A 21,185-nucleotide genomic window follows, 5' to 3' on the forward strand; every position below is an offset into this window, starting at 1 on the left:
CGCCTGGAAACATGACGCTTGCCCAGATAGCTATGGGCCGACCTAGACGATGGGTGCTCAGGAGAAGAGCCAAATCCCTTTATTTCTGTTTTTCTCATGGAGAAAAGTTCTTTGAACAGTCTAAGGAGGGTACACTAGCATCTTCTATCTCAATCTCTCTTCTCCACCCATGAAATGACTTCGCTGTCATCCTTTGTACAGACTGTTCCGATTTGCTTTTTTATGCCACTTGCTCATAGAAATCTCTCCCTTTGGTTACTTGTACTAGCCTTTATCTAGTTATACAGTGCTACCCAGCCTGCCCCTAATCTTGAAAACCATTATGCCCGTAAATCTGTGTTCAATATGTGGTTGATTGTTGTTGATTTCTCATTCTTTTATACATCATTATAAGATTCTGTTTCTACAATTACCAGTATATGTATTGAAATCAAGGCGACAACTGAGCTTCCTGGATCAGTCACCAAAAGTCTTGATCGAAGATGGTGTAAATTTGGTCTTGAAATGTTCTTTGAAAGTTGGTGTAGTACTGTTAATGTACTAGGACATGGTTATTTATTTATTCTTAAGATGGATAAACAGAAATATATTAAAAGGCATAAGAGATAAAAGCGAGAAGTCTTAAAAATACAAACAAAGAGTGATATGTTGGTGTACGATGTCTTGTATTCCATCACAGTTTAATCCAGGGAGTATTGGTGTAACGCCTCGATAGGCAGGACGATAGTCCCACTAGCCATTTAGTGGGCCGTGGGGGTTGCAAGGGGGCAGGAGACCCCTGCATAGCAGGGGGTGTAGGGGGGGCGTAGCCCCCAGTTCGAATTTTTTATTTGAGGGCAATTGCGTACTTTCCGAATTAGGATTTTTCGCTATATATTTGTAACGAGTGTTTCTTTCTCCGTATGCAAGCAATACTGAGAGGTGTGAGGGACGAGCGTTGTAACCCTATTCTCTATTGATTGCGAAGTAGGACCTCATCTCACTGGGGACGTAGGAAATCTTGCCGAACCTCGGAAATCTGTGTACATTGCTTGTTCTTGTTTTTCCATTATCTTTTGGATCGTTTTAGGGTTGCGTTTCTATAAGATAACCATCAAGGACTACTGCCGAGAAACTTGATTGACTTGGTTGGCCACCATTATTTGGTTGAGCAGCTTAGATGTGCTTCTTTCATTTCAATGCAGTTAATCTTTATCCAGTTAAGACCATGTTTGACTAAAGGGGAACATAAAGGGAAAGGAAGTGAAATTTTCACACTTAAAAAGGAACTTTATCACTTGATGAAGAAAGAGACTGTCAAGATATGACCCCCCTCTCTCCCCATATATCTCCCCCTTATTGTCCGCTTTCAAAAGTTCACCATAGCCTCAAGAACACTCAATTAAATATACATATATATATATATATATATATATTTGTAATCATTACCCTATGTGACTATATCATTAACTTCAAATCATTCCATAGTTGATTTTTAAATTCCTTTATTTCACATGCAAAACCCTTTGCTAATTTAAAATAATAATTACTTCTGATTTTGATGAATTTCAAATATCTCTTTTCCATTTCCCTTTACCCAGTTCATATATTTATTCAATGGGATGGGCCCCACTCCCTTCTGAGCGAATCGTACGTGAGACTTCTGCATCGTATGGCTCTATCCCGAGTTTCCGTTGTTGGCTTTCATATTTGGTTATTAAATTTCACTTTATTTTATATGCAAAACCTTTTCTTCATTATATATAAAGTGTATCATTACTAATGTAATTAAAAAAAAAATTAAGTAGTTTATCCAATCACATGGAATCACATTGGGCAATGATGACAAAAAAATATTTTTTAAGTTGGAAATTTCACTTCCTTTCCCTTTAATTCCTCTTGGAACCAAATGAAACCCAAGGTATGGTTAATGAACAATAATTTAAGTATCTTCAGAAATAAGTAAATTATTTTTTTATTTTTTGATGATGACATGTTCTTTGGCCTGAGGTCTACAAAAAAAATGTAGCCAAGTCCAATCCCAACAAATGGCTACACAAGCCCTGTTTCACCATTAAGTTCAGCTACATATTCAAAAGAGAAAGTGAAGCACATCTGCTTGGATGGATGCACCTATTTGCCAGTTTAGATAGACCTCTACATCAACAGGTTAGGAAATTCTTATTCCCAATTTTAGTGTTAGCTTGAATGAAAAATGATGATCTCAAACAGATCTTACACATTAGAACAATCACCTGAAATAGAGTTCCCTGTCAATTTCCCTCAGTTTCATCATTACTACTTTGGTTTACTTCCAAGAGGTGAATAAAGGAAGAATGCTTCTTAAAGGGTTTGAGTCTAAAGTCCACTGCAGATCTTACCAGTTGTATGTTTTTGTATGGTTTTTCAGAGTTCTCGATTTATAGTAATAGTCGCGAAGGTCATTTTAAAAGACAAAAGAGAAAATGGTCATTGTAGTTTTAGGTTATATATAAACATGGTAGTTACCCTAAAGTAGATGGTTCCAAAATGATTAGAGTAGGAAGAGACAGAGATCTTGGGTTGAAAGTTAACTACACCTCTTTGGGGCCTCATTGTTCATCTTGTCTTGGTATGGATGAACTTTACCGACCGCTTTACCGACCGCAATACAAGGTTCATCTTCGATGAAGATGCAAAACAATCTAAAAGCTACCCTTATGTCTGATGCACAATATGTTCATACGAGTCACTGAAAGATGTCAATGTAGTTAGTAATTTGAATCACTTTCACATGACTTTTGAAAGGATTGGTATAATAGACATTGAGTTTACATGGACCTGAGGCAAGAAATAGAGGAATGAGAAGGAAAGGATCCCACATACCAAGTGAATCATGTATGAGTGCATTCCAGTAATCAATTCTGAATTTTTTTCCCTTCTGAATGTGATTGTGAAGACCTCCTTATGATGATCTTCCATTTTGTACCTTCATCTCATTTGATAATTGGCTGAAGAAGCTACAGAATTGAGAATACCCAATGCCACCAAACATTCTGAAATGCTGGTAATTGCATTGAGGTTCATCTGATGCTTTCCTTTGATAACAGAGTAGAGAATTTCTGGGTTTTAAAACCTTCACCTCTCACCTTTGAAGGATGAAAGTGTATTTCTGATCCTCCGAATAAATGATTCTAAATATAAGGTGCTCTACTATTGTAAAGTTTTTCCTATTTTTCTTGTTTTGATCCATCCACAGAATTATGTTGTTCGAGTTCCAGCACCAATTCCATCAGAAGTGATGGAGAGGGTATGAGGTAATCAAGAAGGAAATTGAAAAGCTTGGGTTGAGGCACAAGGAGCAAATTGACGCATACGGCGAAGGCAATGAATGCTGACTCAGTCGACGACATGAGACTGCAGACACATTCCTATGGGTAGATACTTAACCTATCGAGACTGGAACCAACACTCCAAAATTTTATTTATGCATATTTCTAACGATCTATTGATGTGTTAGATTAAGTGGAGATGTTTCGCGGGTCCAACCCTCTATATTTTTTGTATCATGATGTTGTCTTTTATCTCAAGCTTTTTGTGGGTTCTTAAATATCCCAAGAAAAGAAAAAAAGCTATGGTTTGAGACAGTAGATATGTTATCTGACTTTTCCTATATATATATATATATATATATACTGTTCAATTCAATAACAAGCTAATGTATAACTGAAACAACAGGAGAATATGCTAGAGAAGTTTTCATTAAAAAGAAGAAGCTTTGAATGGATATAATCATCCTTCTAGGTCTTCTCATATTTTTAGGATATAATTTTTGTTTTCAAAGTTTAATTCAATAACAAGCATATGTATAATTGAAACTGCATCAATTTTCAGTATTAAAAACACTACAGCTTCACCATCGCAAGTTTAGAAACAAATACAGCAACATAAGGTTGCTTGTTTAATTTAATAACAAGCATATGTACCTTTCTCCTGCTCTTTTTTCCCCGGCTATACAAATCAGCATAAAAAAATTTAGCCAATCATCGACATTAAGCAGCCTTCTTAACAAAATGGAACCTATGATTACACATAAATGCATAGAAAGTGACATCCCAAAACGAACTTTACAAATTTAATTCCACAGGAATTCAAATCATATCTACTCACCGGCTAAAGTGCTGAGTAATTGAAGTTGAACGGTAAATCTGGTACTAGCTCTACTCAAGTAACCAAACCCATCAGAATGACCAATCACCAAGCAATAGATAAATGCCTCCCTGTCAAGTTCCTAGAGATCTATACTGAACCATTGGCTTTAATAGTTGCACACAATAAATTGCATATAGTCTCCATACAGACCTTGAGGCTTGAAGCTAACCAAGTTTAAGACATCCTACTAGAAAACAGTATCAGGTCTATTCAAATTTAGACAAATAAGTAGCTCTCTAACAGACAACAAAGTAGTTGTATTGTCAACAATTGATGGATTTGAGGTCCACTGAGACTAAGGTGTTAACAATGAAAGAGAATAACACAAAGAAACATTTAGATCCATTTTTCAAATTTATGAAATTTGAGCATTTTACAATAGGTTCTCTTTCAACCCACTTCCTCAGTTCCATCTTCTACTCCTAGCAGACTAATATTTTTGCTTTTGTATAAATCCAAGAGATGAGGAACTTCTTTCTCATATTTGGTCACAAAGTTCTCCAAGAAATACTTCTCACTTCTTATCATCAGATGTCCAATTTTAAGATCTTCCCTCACCAGGCCTTTCAATATCAATACTCGTAAAACTGAACACCTTGGAAGAATTGTATTCTCCAAACTAAAGGCAAGAAGTTGTGGATACCTGATGATAACTGCCCGTTCCCAACCCAATTTGTTAACAAACAAATCCATATGGCTCATTATATTCTTCTCAGAAAGCATCAGAAACCAAGGGTACCTCCTAAATGCCATTCGAATCTCATTCTCAGAAAAACCCCACCTTCGATAAGCCTCCAATTTCTGCTTCCATGTCGATTTGTTCATTGATGTAAGCACATGGAGAGCAAGAACAAACAAGTATTTTGAAGGGCCGAAACCCATTTGCTGAATATCCTCAACTATTTTTTTGAAACGGTCATTGCTAATTCTCATCGTACTGGGATAGTTAGTCAGTAAACTCACGATATTAGATTCAGGTACTCCATTTTCTCTCATGATTTCCATATTTCGAGCCACATTCTGCAAGTGATTGATGGTCCGAGGTTGACGTTTTAGACCAGTAACAACATTCTCCACATTCCCAACTAAACTCTTCAGGAAATTAAAAGCAGGAATGATTTTGTTTTCTAAGCTAGAGCACAAAACGCTTGGATCTTTGGAGAGGATTTTGGCAATGGTAGGGCTTGAAATGCCAAACGAATGGAAGAATTGAAGTTTAGGGAGAAGGTTCTTTGTAGGTTTGGCAACGAGCAATGATGGACACCTACTAATGAGACTGGAAATCTGCGCTTCGGTGAATCCATGGTTTCTGAAGAGGGAAATAACAGAGTCTGGTCTATCAGAGGATCCAAAACTAACTTTCTTAGATGCAGAGATGGCAGCTGCGGGTGAGAGTCCACATGAGCTAATGAGGTAAGAGACAACGAAAGGGTTCGCATTTATTGAGGGTTTTGAGGAGATGGATCTGAGAGATGAAGGGTTTTGCAGAAAACCCAGTTGAGTAGTTAAATCTCTTATGGCTCTCCCGATTGGGACTCTTCTGAAGAAGAAACTAATCATTCGGAAATGTACTTAAAAAAAAATAGCAATTAGATCTGATTACGAACTTACGAAAGGATCTTCCGAGAGCGCGGCTTCATCTGCTATGCCACTTTAGACCAAAGTTCTAGAAAGATCAGAGCTAGCTACGAGCTGCAGAGTGAAAATCCGCCAAGCCTCTTGGCAACTGGCGCTTAGGGGAACCTGGAGGTCTGGTGATGAAAACAAGTCAGACAGACCAGAGGGCAGGTTAGGATTGAAAAAAAAAAAACTGATCTTGGTTAAGGTTGGGTCAGGCCTAACCCTGGTTTTAACCATAACTTATGTAATATAATTTAGGGTCATGCTATTCTAGGTAATTGATTTGTATAGATAGGTTTCTTGAATATTTATTATTGTTTTTTTTTTTTTTTGTAGAAATCAATTATGGTGTTGTACTTCTTAATTTTAATTGTGTATTAACCATTTGATTTCGCAAAAATTGACCCCGATTGACTCAATTAGTGCCAACATGACTCAATCCGCCCCTAAGTGACTCTGATTGGGCTGGGTTGGGCTGGGCTGGACAAGGCTGGGCCTAGGCATGAACCCGACAAGATTGGGTGCCTACTTGAGTTTTAGGGACCTAAGATTGGACTAGGGTTTTAAATAAACCCAGCCTAACCCGACAATGTTTCACCCCTAATGAATACCTTATCTGTAGTAGCCTCTAGTTGTATGACAAGTTTCAGTCAAAACATAGTTATCAAGAGACATAAACCTCAAATAAAAGGATCAAGTTTTCTTTCAACGATGGTGAATTGAAATCCATTCTCCACTGTGGGTTTAGTTACGCATGGGCGGTATTGGGAGGATATTTTTGGGAACATATTAAAATCCAATAAGGTTTTGTGTAAGATGAAGTGGTGCATGTTCTACCCGGGTGGAGGAAGACTTTCTCCTAAAGAAAAAGATAACAAGAAGTTATATTGCAAACATGGGGCATGATAGTTTAGTAAAAAAAAAAAAAAATGTATTCATAGTAAAGCAACGTGCCCCCTATGCCAGCATGAGGACAATGAAAGTATGGAAAAGCATCAATATGGGTCAAATTTTTGCCTTTCATGAGTGCTAGGTTGGTCATTTCATCTCCTCAACGTCTGACGATAAGGATCACACTACCTTTGAGGTTTTTTTTCTCCATGATAGAAATACTAAAAAAAGGATATAATTATCAAAAAAAAAAAATCTCTAAACCATAAAGGCAGGCCACGTTTGCACCTTTGTGACTATTTCTCCCTACTCATATGAAATGATCTTTTTTTTTCTTGTAAGACATGAATGGCGACATTTCATGTCTTATTATAAATGAGAGTAATGTCCATGTTTGCTAATCTTGCCTTATTATTATTAATGTTACTTCTCCTACTATCAAAATTAAACAAGTGCTTTCATAAATATTTTTTTTGGGGGGGGAGGTGTGGGGAGTGGGGTGGGGAGCGATGGGAATTTAGTGAATCAGTGAATCCTGAATCCTGAATCCTGACAAGGATCAGCGAACACTGATTCAGCCAATACTGTCGAGTACCTCAGAATTTCGCTCTAGTATTGGTTAAGAAGGTATTAATTAATTGAGATTTGTTGTGTATCCTGGATTAGTATAAATATGCGGGTGGGTCTCTAGCAAGGGAAGCCATCTAAAATTATCAACCTATTTTTCATGCATAAAGTTATGGTACTTCCCCATTGTTCATGATGAGGTAATACCCAAGAGCCTATTCTTATATTCGTTTGACTTGATTTTCTGTGTGGCTTGATAGTAATTTATCTCACAAAGTCCTGGAGGGTGATGAGATTTTCCTTCATGACTGGATTGATAACTGGAAGGTGTTTTCCTCAAATAGTAAGGATGCTAATAAGGAGATGATATCCGTATATTCATTTATCTATTGGCAATTATGGTTAGCTCGAAGTGATTTTCTATTTGGAAAGTGAGTATTATCGCCATTGGAGGTCACTTGGTCAGTAGAAAAACAGAGAGTTTTATCAATCCATTTCCCTTCCTCATTGATCGGTTCCAATAGTTAGAAACCTGGTAGCTGTCTCTCTACCTCATCAATGAGATATCCTGCCTACAAATTTCTACAAAATAAATTGTGATGTGAGTATCCCCCATGGGCCGATGCAATGGGTCAATGCAAGGAGGTATAGGTTTTATCTGTCATGACCATCAAGGGCATCCTCAGTTTGCCATCTCTAATCTTATTCAATTTCAAGTGGCTTTAGTGATAGAAGTTTTGACAATCCGCTCAGCTCTTTTGAAATCTATTTCTAAATATATTACTCATATTATGTTAGACAACAAAGCCTTCGTGACCTTCCTGCAACACAGAATCTCATCACCCCCTTTGACTATCAAGCTCATTTTAGAGGATGTTTTGCATCTGAAATCCTCTTTTCTTGAATTTTTTCTTTCATTCCTAGGCAGCTAAACAATTTAACTCACTCTCTAACAAGGAGGACTCTGTCTATAACAGGTATGACAGTTTAGCCCATTTGACCCATTTTCAATCCTTGGATCCAAAATCAATGTTTGGCATTCATGTGTCTTTGCCATTCTTCTAAATAAATATATTTCTATAAAAGAAAAAAAGTTTTGGGTACTTCATCTAAGATGGAAAAAAACGAAGTGTTGCAAATTTTACGTTCTCATTGCCCTCTTCCCATGGAATAGGATAAAGGAGAGAGTTTCAAAAGTCTGACCCAGAAAAACTTAAAGGATATGTTTGGAAGCTAAGAAAAGAAAAGAAAAATATACAACTCTTTGGGGCTGCATTGTTCATCATGTCTTTGTATGGATGAACTTTACTGACCCAGAGTATCAAAGACTAACCATCAATGCTAGAGGTCATCTTTGATGTAGATGTGAAATAATCTGGAAGCTACCACTAGGTCTGACGCACAATATGGTCATGCGATCTCAACTTAGCTTTATGAGTCATTGAGAGATGTCAAGTGGTTAAGGCATTAATCCAATAGAGTCCAACACCTCAGAACTTTGCTACAGTATTGGGCAAGGTCAATATTAATTGAGATCTATACTGTATCTTGGATTAGTATAAAAAACATATAACATTAGCAAACATATGCAGATCCATATGATAGAAAACCCACAGCCATCTTATTGGTCAAATTTTAAATCTAAACAAGGATTTCTTGCTCATTTAACAACAGTAACAAAGTGGAATTGCCGGTTTAATTCTGGAAAAACAAATTGAGCAATTCTCTAAGGGTGGCAAAATAACCACCATCATGCGAACTTGTGGCCTAAATATAAAGTACAAATTCTAGAAATAAAGGTAACCAAGCATACCTGTATGAAGAATCAAACTCAATCTTCATAGAGAAAAAGAAAAGAACTTTATTGACTGTGAATATCAAAAACTGGCACCATCAATACAAGGGTTCATCTTTGATGGAGATGCGAAACAATCTCTAAGCAGCTTGGGTTGAGGCAGAATGATCACATTGCCGCATATGGAGAAGGCAACGAACGCCGACTCACTGAACAAAATGAGACTGCAGTTATCAACACATTCCTATGGGTAGAGACTTTTAACCTATTGAGACAGCAACAATATTCCAAAACTTTTAATTGTCAAGGTGAGTGTGCTGATATTCATCAACAGGTGGTTGCTTGAGAGGGGTTGCAAACTGTGGGCTTCCATCAGAGTCAGGCATGACAGAGAAAAATGGTGAAGGTTATTTTGAAGACAGGAGGCCTATATCAATCATGGATCCTATGTAGTCACTTCCATGCTTGCAGTTTTGTTTTGATTTTTTTAGCACCTACACTGCCAATACTGCCTATATGAGGCCTCAGTGTTGATTATATCAATATGACTTGAGGCCTCCTTGGAAGATATTTATCTAAATCTCATCCTCCATGAAGAGATTTATCTACCAGCAACCTGTCTTGTACTCCTGAGGCAGCGATACTCTGCTTTGTGGAGATTTATTTGGCAGACTTCCTTTCCCCAACTGCTCCCTCTCTGACCATAGGATCATCTTCATAGGGCATCGATGCCCCCCTTCTGATTGTTTCCTTCAACCTTGATATGCAGCCGCTCCAACTCTCAGCAACAAAGTAATTTACAATCACAAACAGGCTAGCGGTACTCTGCTTTACTGATTTTATGGACAGATTTCAATATCCAGATTTTCTAGATCTACCTTCAGATCAGCTCATGATTTTGGGGGCTTAAAGGTCACCCCAAAACTTACATTTGATCAGAGATTTTGACCAGTTCAGGTCATCTGATCTCATGCTACCTGAAATCTCCCATTATTGTGTTTCTTTCTTTCCCAGTGACCTTACTTTTATACACTATTGCTGTCCATGATCTTGTAATATCTGTTATTGTTGAACTTTGTCAATATATATTACTACTGGTTATTAAATTGTGGCTGCATCTGGTAATAGTACTGTTGAGTACTTTTCTGCTGGCCATATTATTGTTCGGCTGCTGGATTCTTCAAGTTCTGTTATCTACTATATTCCTATTGATTGATCGCTGGTTATTGATTAAGCATCTGGGGTATCCGTCATGGGTGATTCGAAACCCCTCGTGGACTCCATCAATGTCCAAATCACCTCTGTTAAACTCAAAGGTGCATCCAACCATTTAATGTGAGCTCAAGCAGTTAGCACATATATCACTGCGAGGCACAGAATGGATTACCTGACCAAGCCACCCTCTGCTACGACTGCTACTGAATATCCGGATTGGATATCTGAGAATGCCACCATACTGTGTTGGTTGTGGATCAGTGTAGAACCTTTCTATGGCTTACAATGTGATGTTTCATAAAACAGCTAAGGGTGTCTGGGATGACCTCAAACAAACTTAGTCTCAGGATAAAAACATAGCCAGGGTATATGACTAATATGAAAAATTCTTCTCCTTTAAGTGGAAAGACCTTTCTATGAGTGACTACTATGGTTCGTCTAAAGGCATTTGGGAAGAACTCAATGCATATCAAACTCTCTCCACAATTATAGAAGTTCTTAATCTCACCGTGCAGAGTTCTCAGTTGCCAAATTCTTATCTGGGATGAATTCAGACTAACAATCATCAAAAACCAAGTATTAACCAGAAAAAAAGATACCATCTATGAATGAGGCATTTTGTCGGATCCAACGCATTGTGTGTCCCTCTTTCACCAATTCTAACTCGGCTGCCACTACTCATACTTAAAACACTTATTTCAACTAGTGGAGGTCGTGGCTGTGGTACTGGTTTTTACGGACAAGGTCGCAGTTTATGGGGAGGCTGAGGCTGTGGTGGTGGTTGAGGCAGAGGACAATGCATAGACTGAAATATCTGTCAGTGTACTCATTGCGGTTCTCTCTATTGGTCTAAGATGAGGTCCGTCCTATCGTGTTCCATAGTTCTCTCTCTCTCTCTCTCTCTCTCTCTCTCTCTCTCTCTCTCTCTCTCTGTTACGGCTCTCCTCTGCCCTAACTCTCGACTCTCAACTCTCTCTCTCTCTCTCTCTCTCTCTCTCTCTCTCTCTCTCTCTCTCTCTCTCTTTTCATCTTCTTCATTCTCACTTAGCTTCGGGGGACTGGTGTACATATTCTTTGCTGCTACAGAATGTATGTTACTTACCTTTTGGATTTTGATTTTCGCCTCTTGTTCAATGACAACACCATTAATGATATAGGAGGGCTTTACTTATTGATGTTAATTAAACAATTTGTTTAATGTCTAAAAATTGGCACAACTTGTTTTTGTTTGAGGTAGATGTTTGAATATTCTCACATGCATTGTTGCTAAGAATAGGACATTTCCTATTTTCCNTCTGACGATAAGGATCACACTACCTTTGAGGTTTTTTTTCTCCATGATAGAAATACTAAAAAAAGGATATAATTATCAAAAAAAAAAAATCTCTAAACCATAAAGGCAGGCCACGTTTGCACCTTTGTGACTATTTCTCCCTACTCATATGAAATGATCTTTTTTTTTCTTGTAAGACATGAATGGCGACATTTCATGTCTTATTATAAATGAGAGTAATGTCCATGTTTGCTAATCTTGCCTTATTATTATTAATGTTACTTCTCCTACTATCAAAATTAAACAAGTGCTTTCATAAATATTTTTTTTGGGGGGGGAGGTGTGGGGAGTGGGGTGGGGAGCGATGGGAATTTAGTGAATCAGTGAATCCTGAATCCTGAATCCTGACAAGGATCAGCGAACACTGATTCAGCCAATACTGTCGAGTACCTCAGAATTTCGCTCTAGTATTGGTTAAGAAGGTATTAATTAATTGAGATTTGTTGTGTATCCTGGATTAGTATAAATATGCGGGTGGGTCTCTAGCAAGGGAAGCCATCTAAAATTATCAACCTATTTTTCATGCATAAAGTTATGGTACTTCCCCATTGTTCATGATGAGGTAATACCCAAGAGCCTATTCTTATATTCGTTTGACTTGATTTTCTGTGTGGCTTGATAGTAATTTATCTCACAAAGTCCTGGAGGGTGATGAGATTTTCCTTCATGACTGGATTGATAACTGGAAGGTGTTTTCCTCAAATAGTAAGGATGCTAATAAGGAGATGATATCCGTATATTCATTTATCTATTGGCAATTATGGTTAGCTCGAAGTGATTTTCTATTTGGAAAGTGAGTATTATCGCCATTGGAGGTCACTTGGTCAGTAGAAAAACAGAGAGTTTTATCAATCCATTTCCCTTCCTCATTGATCGGTTCCAATAGTTAGAAACCTGGTAGCTGTCTCTCTACCTCATCAATGAGATATCCTGCCTACAAATTTCTACAAAATAAATTGTGATGTGAGTATCCCCCATGGGCCGATGCAATGGGTCAATGCAAGGAGGTATAGGTTTTATCTGTCATGACCATCAAGGGCATCCTCAGTTTGCCATCTCTAATCTTATTCAATTTCAAGTGGCTTTAGTGATAGAAGTTTTGACAATCCGCTCAGCTCTTTTGAAATCTATTTCTAAATATATTACTCATATTATGTTAGACAACAAAGCCTTCGTGACCTTCCTGCAACACAGAATCTCATCACCCCCTTTGACTATCAAGCTCATTTTAGAGGATGTTTTGCATCTGAAATCCTCTTTTCTTGAATTTTTTCTTTCATTCCTAGGCAGCTAAACAATTTAACTCACTCTCTAACAAGGAGGACTCTGTCTATAACAGGTATGACAGTTTAGCCCATTTGACCCATTTTCAATCCTTGGATCCAAAATCAATGTTTGGCATTCATGTGTCTTTGCCATTCTTCTAAATAAATATATTTCTATAAAAGAAAAAAAGTTTTGGGTACTTCATCTAAGATGGAAAAAAACGAAGTGTTGCAAATTTTACGTTCTCATTGCCCTCTTCCCATGGAATAGGATAAAGGAGAGAGTTTCAAAAGTCTGACCCAGAAAAACTTAAAGGATATGTTTGGAAGCTAAGAAAAGAAAAGAAAAATATACAACTCTTTGGGGCTGCATTGTTCATCATGTCTTTGTATGGATGAACTTTACTGACCCAGAGTATCAAAGACTAACCATCAATGCTAGAGGTCATCTTTGATGTAGATGTGAAATAATCTGGAAGCTACCACTAGGTCTGACGCACAATATGGTCATGCGATCTCAACTTAGCTTTATGAGTCATTGAGAGACGTCAAGTGGTTAAGGCATTGATCCAATACAGTCCAATACCTTAGATCTTTGCTACAGTATTGGGCAAGGTCAATATTAATTGAGATCTATACTGTATCTTGGATTAATATAAAAAACATATAACATTAGCAAATATAAACAGATCCATATGATAGAAAACCCACAGTCATCTTATTGGTCAAATTTTAAATCTAAACAAGGATTTCTTGCTCATTTAACAACAGTAACAAAGTGGAACTGCCGGTTTAATTCTGGAAAAACAAATTGAGCAATTCTCTAAGGGTGGCAATATAACCACCATCATGCATACTTGTGGCCTAAATATTAAGTATAAATTCTAGAAATAAAGGTAACCAAGCATAACTGTATGAAGAATCAAACTCAATCTTCATAGAGAAAGAAAAGAACTTTACTGACTGTGAATATCAAAAACTGGCACCATCAATACAAGGGTTCATCTTTGATGGAGGTGCGAAACAATCTGTAAGCAGCTTGGATTGAGGCAGAAGGATCACATTGCCGCATATAGAGAAAGCAACGAAGATGGTGTAAATTTGGTCTTGGAATGTTCTTTGAAAGTTGGTGTAGTACTGTTAATGTACTAGGACATGGTTATTTATTTATTCTTAAGATGGATAAACAGAAATATATTAAAATGCATAAGAGATAAAAGCTATAAGTCTTAAAAATACAAACAAAGAGTGATATGTCGGTGTACGATGTCTTGTATTCCATCACCGTTTAATCCAGGGAGTACTAGTGCAACACCTCGATAGCAGGACGACAGTCCCGCTACCCGGTTAGCATTGCAAGGGGGTAGAAGGCCTACGCTCCTTACTCGAATTTTTTATTTGAGGGCAATTGTGTACTTTTCGGATTAAGGTGTTTCGTTATTTATTTGTAATAAGAGTTTCTTTCTCCATAGTGCAAGCAATACTGAGAGGTGTGAGAGACGAACGTTGTAACCCTATTCTCCATTGATAGTGAAACAGGATCTCATCTCACCGGGGACGTAGGCAATCTTGCTGAACCTCATAAATCTGTGTGCATTGTTTGTTCTTGTTTTTTTATTATCTTCTGCATCGTTTTAGGGTTGCGTTTCTACATGAAAACCATCAAAGACTACCGTCGAGGAACTTGATTGACTTGGTTGGCCACCATTCTTTTTGAGCAACTTAGATGTGCTTCTTTCATTTCAATGTAGCTAATCTTTATGCAGTTAAGATCATGTTTGACTAAAAGGGAACAAAAAGAGAAAGGAAGTGAAATTTTCATACTTAAAAAGGAACTTCATCACTTGATGAAGAAAGAGACGGTCAAGATATGACCCCCTTCTGTCTCCATATATCTCCCCCCTTATTGTCCGCTTTCAAAAGTTCATCATAGCCTCAAGAAAACTTAATTAAAAAAAAATATTTATAATCATTACCCCATATGACTATATCATTAACCTCAAATTATTCTATAGTTGATTATTAAATTCCTTTATTTCACATGCAAAACCCTTTGCGAATTTAAAATAATAATTACTTCTGATTTTAATGAATTTTAAATATCTCTTTTCCATTTCCCTTTACCCAGTTCATATATTTGTTCCATGGGATTGGCCCCAAAGTGGGATTGACTGGTGGTGGTTGGTCAAAGCTCCAATAGGTAGCACTCCCTTCCATAGTTATCAATTCGGCCGAATAATTCGCGAATTATTCGGCCGAACCGAATTTATCCGAATTAAAAATAAAATTCTTTAAAATTCGCGACTTTTTCCAAAATGAATATAAATCGCGAATAATTCGGACCGAATCCGAATTATTCGGTCCATTTAAACATTATTTAAAAAAAAAACCAAAAATAAAAAATAAAAAAATAAAAAAACAATTTTTTTTTAAAAAAAAAAACCCCAATAAGATTTTTTGACCGCTTTTTTGACCGAATCCTTAAATTAATCGTCCGAATTATTCCGAATAATTCTCCGTCCGAATAATTCCCGAATCCGAATTTGCTAACTATGCTCCCTTCTGAGGGAGACCTACGTGAGACTTCCGCACCATATGGCTCTATCCCAAGTTTCCGTTGTTGGCTTTCATATTTGGTTATTAAATTTCACTTTATTTTACATGCAAAACCTTTTCTTCATTATATGTAAAGTGTATCATTACTAATATAATGAAAAAAAAAAAAAATTAAGTAGTTTATACAATCACATGGAATCACATTGGGCAGTGATTACAATAGAATATTTATTAAGTTGGAAATTTCACTTCCTTTTCCTTAAATTCCCCTCGCAACCAAATGAAGCCTAAGGTATGGTGAATGAACAATAATTTAAGTATCTTCAGAAACAAGTAAATTATTTTTTATCTTTTGATGATGACATGTTCTTTGGCCTGAGGTCTACGACAAAAATGTAGCTAAGCCCAATCCCAACAAATGGCTACACAAGCCCTGTTTCACCATTAAGTCTAGCTACATATTCAAAAGAGAAAGTGAAGCACATCTGCTTGGGTGGATGCAACTATTTGCCAGTTTAGATAGACCTCTACATCAACAGGTTAGGAAATTCTTATTCCCAATTTTAGTGTTAGCTTGAATGAAAAATGATGATCTCAAACAGATCTTACACATTAGCACAATCACCTGAAATAGTGCTCCCTGTCAAATTCCCTCAGTTTCATCATTACTTCCTTGTTTTACTTCCAAGAGGTGAACAAAGGAAGAATGCTTCTTAAAGGGTTGAGTTTAAAGTCTACTGCAGATCTTACCAGTTGTATGTTTTTGTGTAGTTTTTCAGAGTTCTCGACTTATGGTAATAGTCGCGAAGGTCATTTTAAAAGACAAAAGGGAAAATGGAAATTGTAGTTTTAGCTTATATATAAACATTGTAGTTACCCTAAAGTAGATGGTTCCAAAAAGATTATAGAGTAAGAAGAGACAGAGATCTTGGGTTGAAAGTTAACTACACCTCTTTGGGGCCTCATTGTTCATCTTGTCTTGGTATGGATGAACTTTACCGACCGCTTTACCGACCGCAATACAAGGTTCATCTTCGATGAAGATGCAAAACAATCTAAAAGCTACCCTTATGTCTGATGCACAATATGTTCATACGAGTCACTGAAAGATGTCAATGTAGTTAGTAATTTGAATCACTTTCACATGACTTTTGAAAGGATTGGTATAATAGACATTGAGTTTACATGGACCTGAGGCAAGAAATAGAGGAATGAGAAGGAAAGGATCCCACATACCAAGTGAATCATGTATGAGTGTATTCCAGTAATCAATTCTGAATTTTTTTTTCCTTTTGAATGTGATTGAGAAGACCTCCTTATGATGATCTTCCATTTTGTACCTTCATCTCATTTGATAATTGGCTGAAGAAGCTACAGAATTGAGAATACCCAATGCCACCAAACATTCTGAAATGCTGGTAATTGCATTGAGGTTCATCTGATGCTTTCCTTTGATAACAGAGTAGAAAATTTCTGGGTTTTAAAAGCTTCACCTCTCACCTTTGAAGGATGAAAGTGTATTTCTGATCCTCCGAATAAATGATTCTAAATATAAGGTGCTCTACTATTGTAAAGTTTTTCCTATTTTTCTTGTTTTGATCCATCCACAGAATTATGTTGTTTGAGTTCCAGCACCAATTCCATCAGAAGTGATGGAGAGGGTATGAGGTAATCAAGAAGGAAATTGAAAAGCTTGGGTTAAGGCACAAGGAGCAAATTGACGCATACGGAGAAGGCAATGAACGCTGACTCAGTCGACGACATGAGACTGCAGACACATTCCTATGGGTAGATACTTAACCTATCGAGACTGGAACCAACACTCCAAAATTTTATGCATATTTCTAACGATCTATTGATGTGTTAGATTAAGTGGAGATGTTTCGCGGGTCCAATCCTCTATATTTTTTGTATCATGATGTTGTCTTTTATCTCAAGCTTTTTGTGGGTTCTTAAATATCCCAAGAAAAGAAAAAAAGCTATGGTTTGAGACAGTAGATATGTTATCTGACTTTTCCTATATATATATATATACTGTTCAATTCAATAACAAGCTAATGTATAACTGAAACAACAGGAGAATATGTTAGAGAAGTTTTCATTAAAAAGAAGAAGCTTTGAATGGATATAATCATCCTTCTAGGTCTTCCCATATTTTTAGGATATAATTTTTTTTTTCAAAGTTTAATTCAATAACAAGCATATGTATAATTGAAACTGCATCAATTTTCAGTATTAAAAACACTACAGCTTCACCATCGCAAGTTTAGAAACAAATACAGCAACATAAGGTTGCTTGTTTAATTTAATAACAAGCATATGTACCTTTCTCCTGCTCTTTTTTCCCCGGCTATACAAATCAGCATAAAAAAATTTAGCCAATCATCGACATTAAGCAGCCTTCTTAATAAAATGGATCCTATGATTACACATAAATGCATAGAAAGTGACATCCCAAAACGAACTTTACAAATTTAATTCCACAGGAATTCAAATCATATCTACTCACCGGCTAAAGTGCTGAGTAATTGAAGTTGAACGGTATATCTGGTACTAGCTCTACTCAAGTAACCAAACCCATCAGAATGACCAATCACCAAGCAATAGATAAATGCCTCCCTGTCAAGTTCCTAGAGATCTATACTGAACCATTGGCTTTAATAGTTGCACACAATAAATTGCATATAGTCTCCATACAGAGCTTGAGGCTTGAAGCTAACCAAGTTTAAGACATCCTACTAGAAAACAGTATCAGGTCTATTCAAATTTAGACAAATAAGTAGCTCTCTAACAGACAACAAAGTAGATGTATTGTCAAAGGTCCACTGAGACTAAGGTGTTAACAAGGAAAGAGAATAACACAAAGAAACATTTAGATCCATTTTTCGAATTTAAGAAATTTGAGCATTTTACAATAAGTTCTTCAACCCACTTCCTCAGTTCCATCTTCTACTCCTAGCTGACTAATATTTTTTCTTTTGTATAAATCCAAGAGATGAGGAACTTCTTTCTCATATTTGGTCACAAAGTTCTCCAAGAAATACTTCTCACTTCTTATCATCAGACGTCCAATTTTAAGATCTTCCCTCACCAGACCTTTCAATATCAATACTCGTAAAACTGAACACCTTGGAAGAATCATATTCTCCAAACTAAAGGCAAGAAGTTGTGGGTACCTGATGATAACTGCCCGTTCCCAACCCATTTTGTTAACAAACAAATCCATATGGCTCATTATATTCTTCTCAGAAAGCATCAGAAACCAAGGATACCTCCTAAATGCTATTCGAATCTCATTCTCAGAAAAACCCCACCTTCGATAAGCCTCCAATTTCTGCTTCCATGTCGATCTGTTCATTGATGTAATCACATGGAGAGCAATAACAAACAAGTATTTTGAAGGGCCGAAACCCATTTGCTGAATATCCTCAACTATTTTTTTGAAACGGTCATTGTTAATTGTCATCGTACTGGGATAGTTAGTTAGTAAACTCACAATATTAGACTCCGGTACTCCATTTTCTCTCATGATTTCCATATTTCGAGCCACATTCTGCAAGTGATTGATGATACGAGGTTGACGTTTTAGACCAGTAACAACATTCTCCACATCCCCAACTAAACTCTTCACGAAATTAAAAGCAGGAATGATTTTCTTTTCTAAGCTAGAGCACAAAACCCTTGGATCTTTGGAGAGGATTTTGGCAATGTTAGGGCTTGAAATGCCAAACGAATGGAAGAATTGAAGTTTAGGGAGAAGGTTCTTTGTGGGTTTGGCAACGAGCAATGATGGACACTTACTAATGAGACTGGAAATCTGCGCTTCGGTGAATCCATGGTTTCTGAAGAAGGAAATAACAGAGTCTGGTCTATCAGCGGATCCAAAACTAACTTTCTTAGATGCAGAGATGGCAGCTGCGGGTGAGAGTCCACATGAGCTAATGAGGTAAGAGACAACGAAAGGGTTCTCATTTATTGAGGGTTTTGAGGAGAAGGATCTGAGAGATGAAGGGTTTTGCAGAAAACCCAGTTGAGTAGTTAAATCTCTTATGGCTCTCCCGATTGGGACTCTTCTGAAGAAGAAACTAATCATTCGGAAATGTACTCGAAAAAAAATAGCAATTAGATCTGATTAGGAACTTACGAAAGGAACTTCCGAGAGCGCGGCTTCATCTGCTATGCCACTTTAGACCAAAGTTGTAGAAAGATCAGAGCTAGCTACAAGCTGCAGAGTGAAAATCCGCCAAGCCTTTTGGCAACTGGCGCTTAGGGGAACCTGGAGGTCTGGTGATGAAAACAGGTCAGACATACCCAGAGGCAGGTTAGGGTTAAAAAAAAAAAACTGATCTTGGTCAAGGTTGGGTCAGGCCTAACCCTGGTTTTAACCATAACTTATGTAATATAATTTAGAGTCATGCTATTCTTGGTAATTGATTTGTATGGATAGGTTTCTTGAATATTTATTATTGTGTGTTTTTTTTTTGGTAGAAATCTATTATTGTGTTGCATGTCTTAATTTTAATTGTGTATTAATCATTTGACTTCGTAAAAATTGACCCAGATTGACTCAATTAGTGTCAACATGACTCAATCGGCCCCTAAGTGACTTTGATTGGGCTGGGCTGGGCTGGACAAGGCTGGGCCTAGGCATGAACCCGACAAGATTAGGTTGGGCCTAGTTGAGTTTTAGGGACCTAAGATTGGGTTGGGGTTTTAAATAAACCCAGCCTAACCCGACAATGTTTCACCCCTAATGAATACATTATCTATAGTAGCCTCTAGATGTATGACATGTTTCAGTCAAAATATAGTTATCAAGAGACATAAACCTCACATAAAAGGATAAAGTTTTCTTTCAACGATGGTGAATTGAAATCCATTCTCCACTATGGGTTTAGTTACACATGGGAGGTATTGGGAGGATATTTTTGGGAACATATCAAAATCCAATAAGGCTTTGTGTAAGATGAAGTGGTGCACGTTCTAGCCGGGTGGAGGAAGACTTTCTCCTAAAGAAGGGTTGAAATCGTCTGCAATTCCGATCTCGTACAATTCCGTGCAATACCACCTTCAGGCGGTGACACGTGTATTGATATCAATACAATGGTCAAGATCTGGTATAACTAATAAAACATTAAATCAGTGAAGATGCATTTAAATCAGATCTGGACCATTGCATTGGTATTAATACACGTGTCACCCCCTAAAGGTGGTATTTCACGGAATTGTACGAGATCAGAATTGCAGACGATTTTTTTCCCCTAAAGAAAAAGATAACAAGAAGTTATATTGCAAACATGGGGTGTGATAGTTTAGTAAAAAAAAAAAAATGTATTCATAGTAAAGCAACGTGCCCCCTATGCTAGCAGGAGGGCAATGAAAGTATGGAAAAGCATCAATATGGGTCAAATTTTTGCCTTTCATGAGTGCTGGGTTAGTCATTTCATCTCCTCAGTGTCTAACGACAAGGGTCACACTACCTTTGAGGCTTTTTTTCTCCATGATAGAAATACTAAAAAAAAGATATAATTATCAAAAAAAAAAAAAATCTCTAAACCATAAAGGCAGACCACGTTTGCACCTTTGTGACTATTTCTCCCTACTCATATGAAATGATCTTTTTTCTCTTGTAAGACATGAATGGCGACATTTCATGTCTTATTATAAATGAGAGTACTGTCCATGTTTGCTAATCTTGCCTTATTATTATTAATGTTACTTTTCCTAGTATCAAAATTAAACAAGTGTTTTCATAATTTTTTTTTTTTGGGGG

General features: G+C 37.0%; 1 protein-coding gene and 1 long non-coding RNA gene across 2 annotated transcripts in view; both read right to left on the reverse strand.

Moving 5' to 3' along the window:
• Positions 1-4,352: 4,352 nt before the first annotated feature.
• Positions 4,353-5,954, reverse strand: LOC122084353. Its single transcript, XM_042652532.1, has one exon. It carries the CDS (start codon positions 5,728-5,730, stop codon positions 4,561-4,563), a length of 1,170 nt encoding a protein of 389 aa, XP_042508466.1. The 5' UTR covers positions 5,731-5,954; the 3' UTR covers positions 4,353-4,560.
• A 2,891-nt stretch (positions 5,955-8,845) lies between these two features.
• The window catches only part of LOC122084358, a 17,391-nt gene continuing 5,051 nt past the window's right edge, over positions 8,846-21,185 (reverse strand). Inside the window, exon 2 of the long non-coding RNA XR_006141882.1 lies at positions 8,846-9,252. This is a non-coding gene — a long non-coding RNA (uncharacterized LOC122084358). The remainder of the gene's footprint in view (positions 9,253-21,185) is intronic.

This window comes from Macadamia integrifolia, chromosome 1 (assembly GCF_013358625.1).
Source record: "Macadamia integrifolia cultivar HAES 741 chromosome 1, SCU_Mint_v3, whole genome shotgun sequence".
Classification (NCBI taxonomy): domain Eukaryota; kingdom Viridiplantae; phylum Streptophyta; class Magnoliopsida; order Proteales; family Proteaceae; genus Macadamia; species Macadamia integrifolia.

Excerpts from the sequence above, each read along its gene's own strand:
- LOC122084353 (XM_042652532.1), bottom strand. The coding sequence starts at position 5,730 with ATGATTAGTTTCTTCTTCAGAAGAGTCCCAATCGGGAGAGCCATAAGA.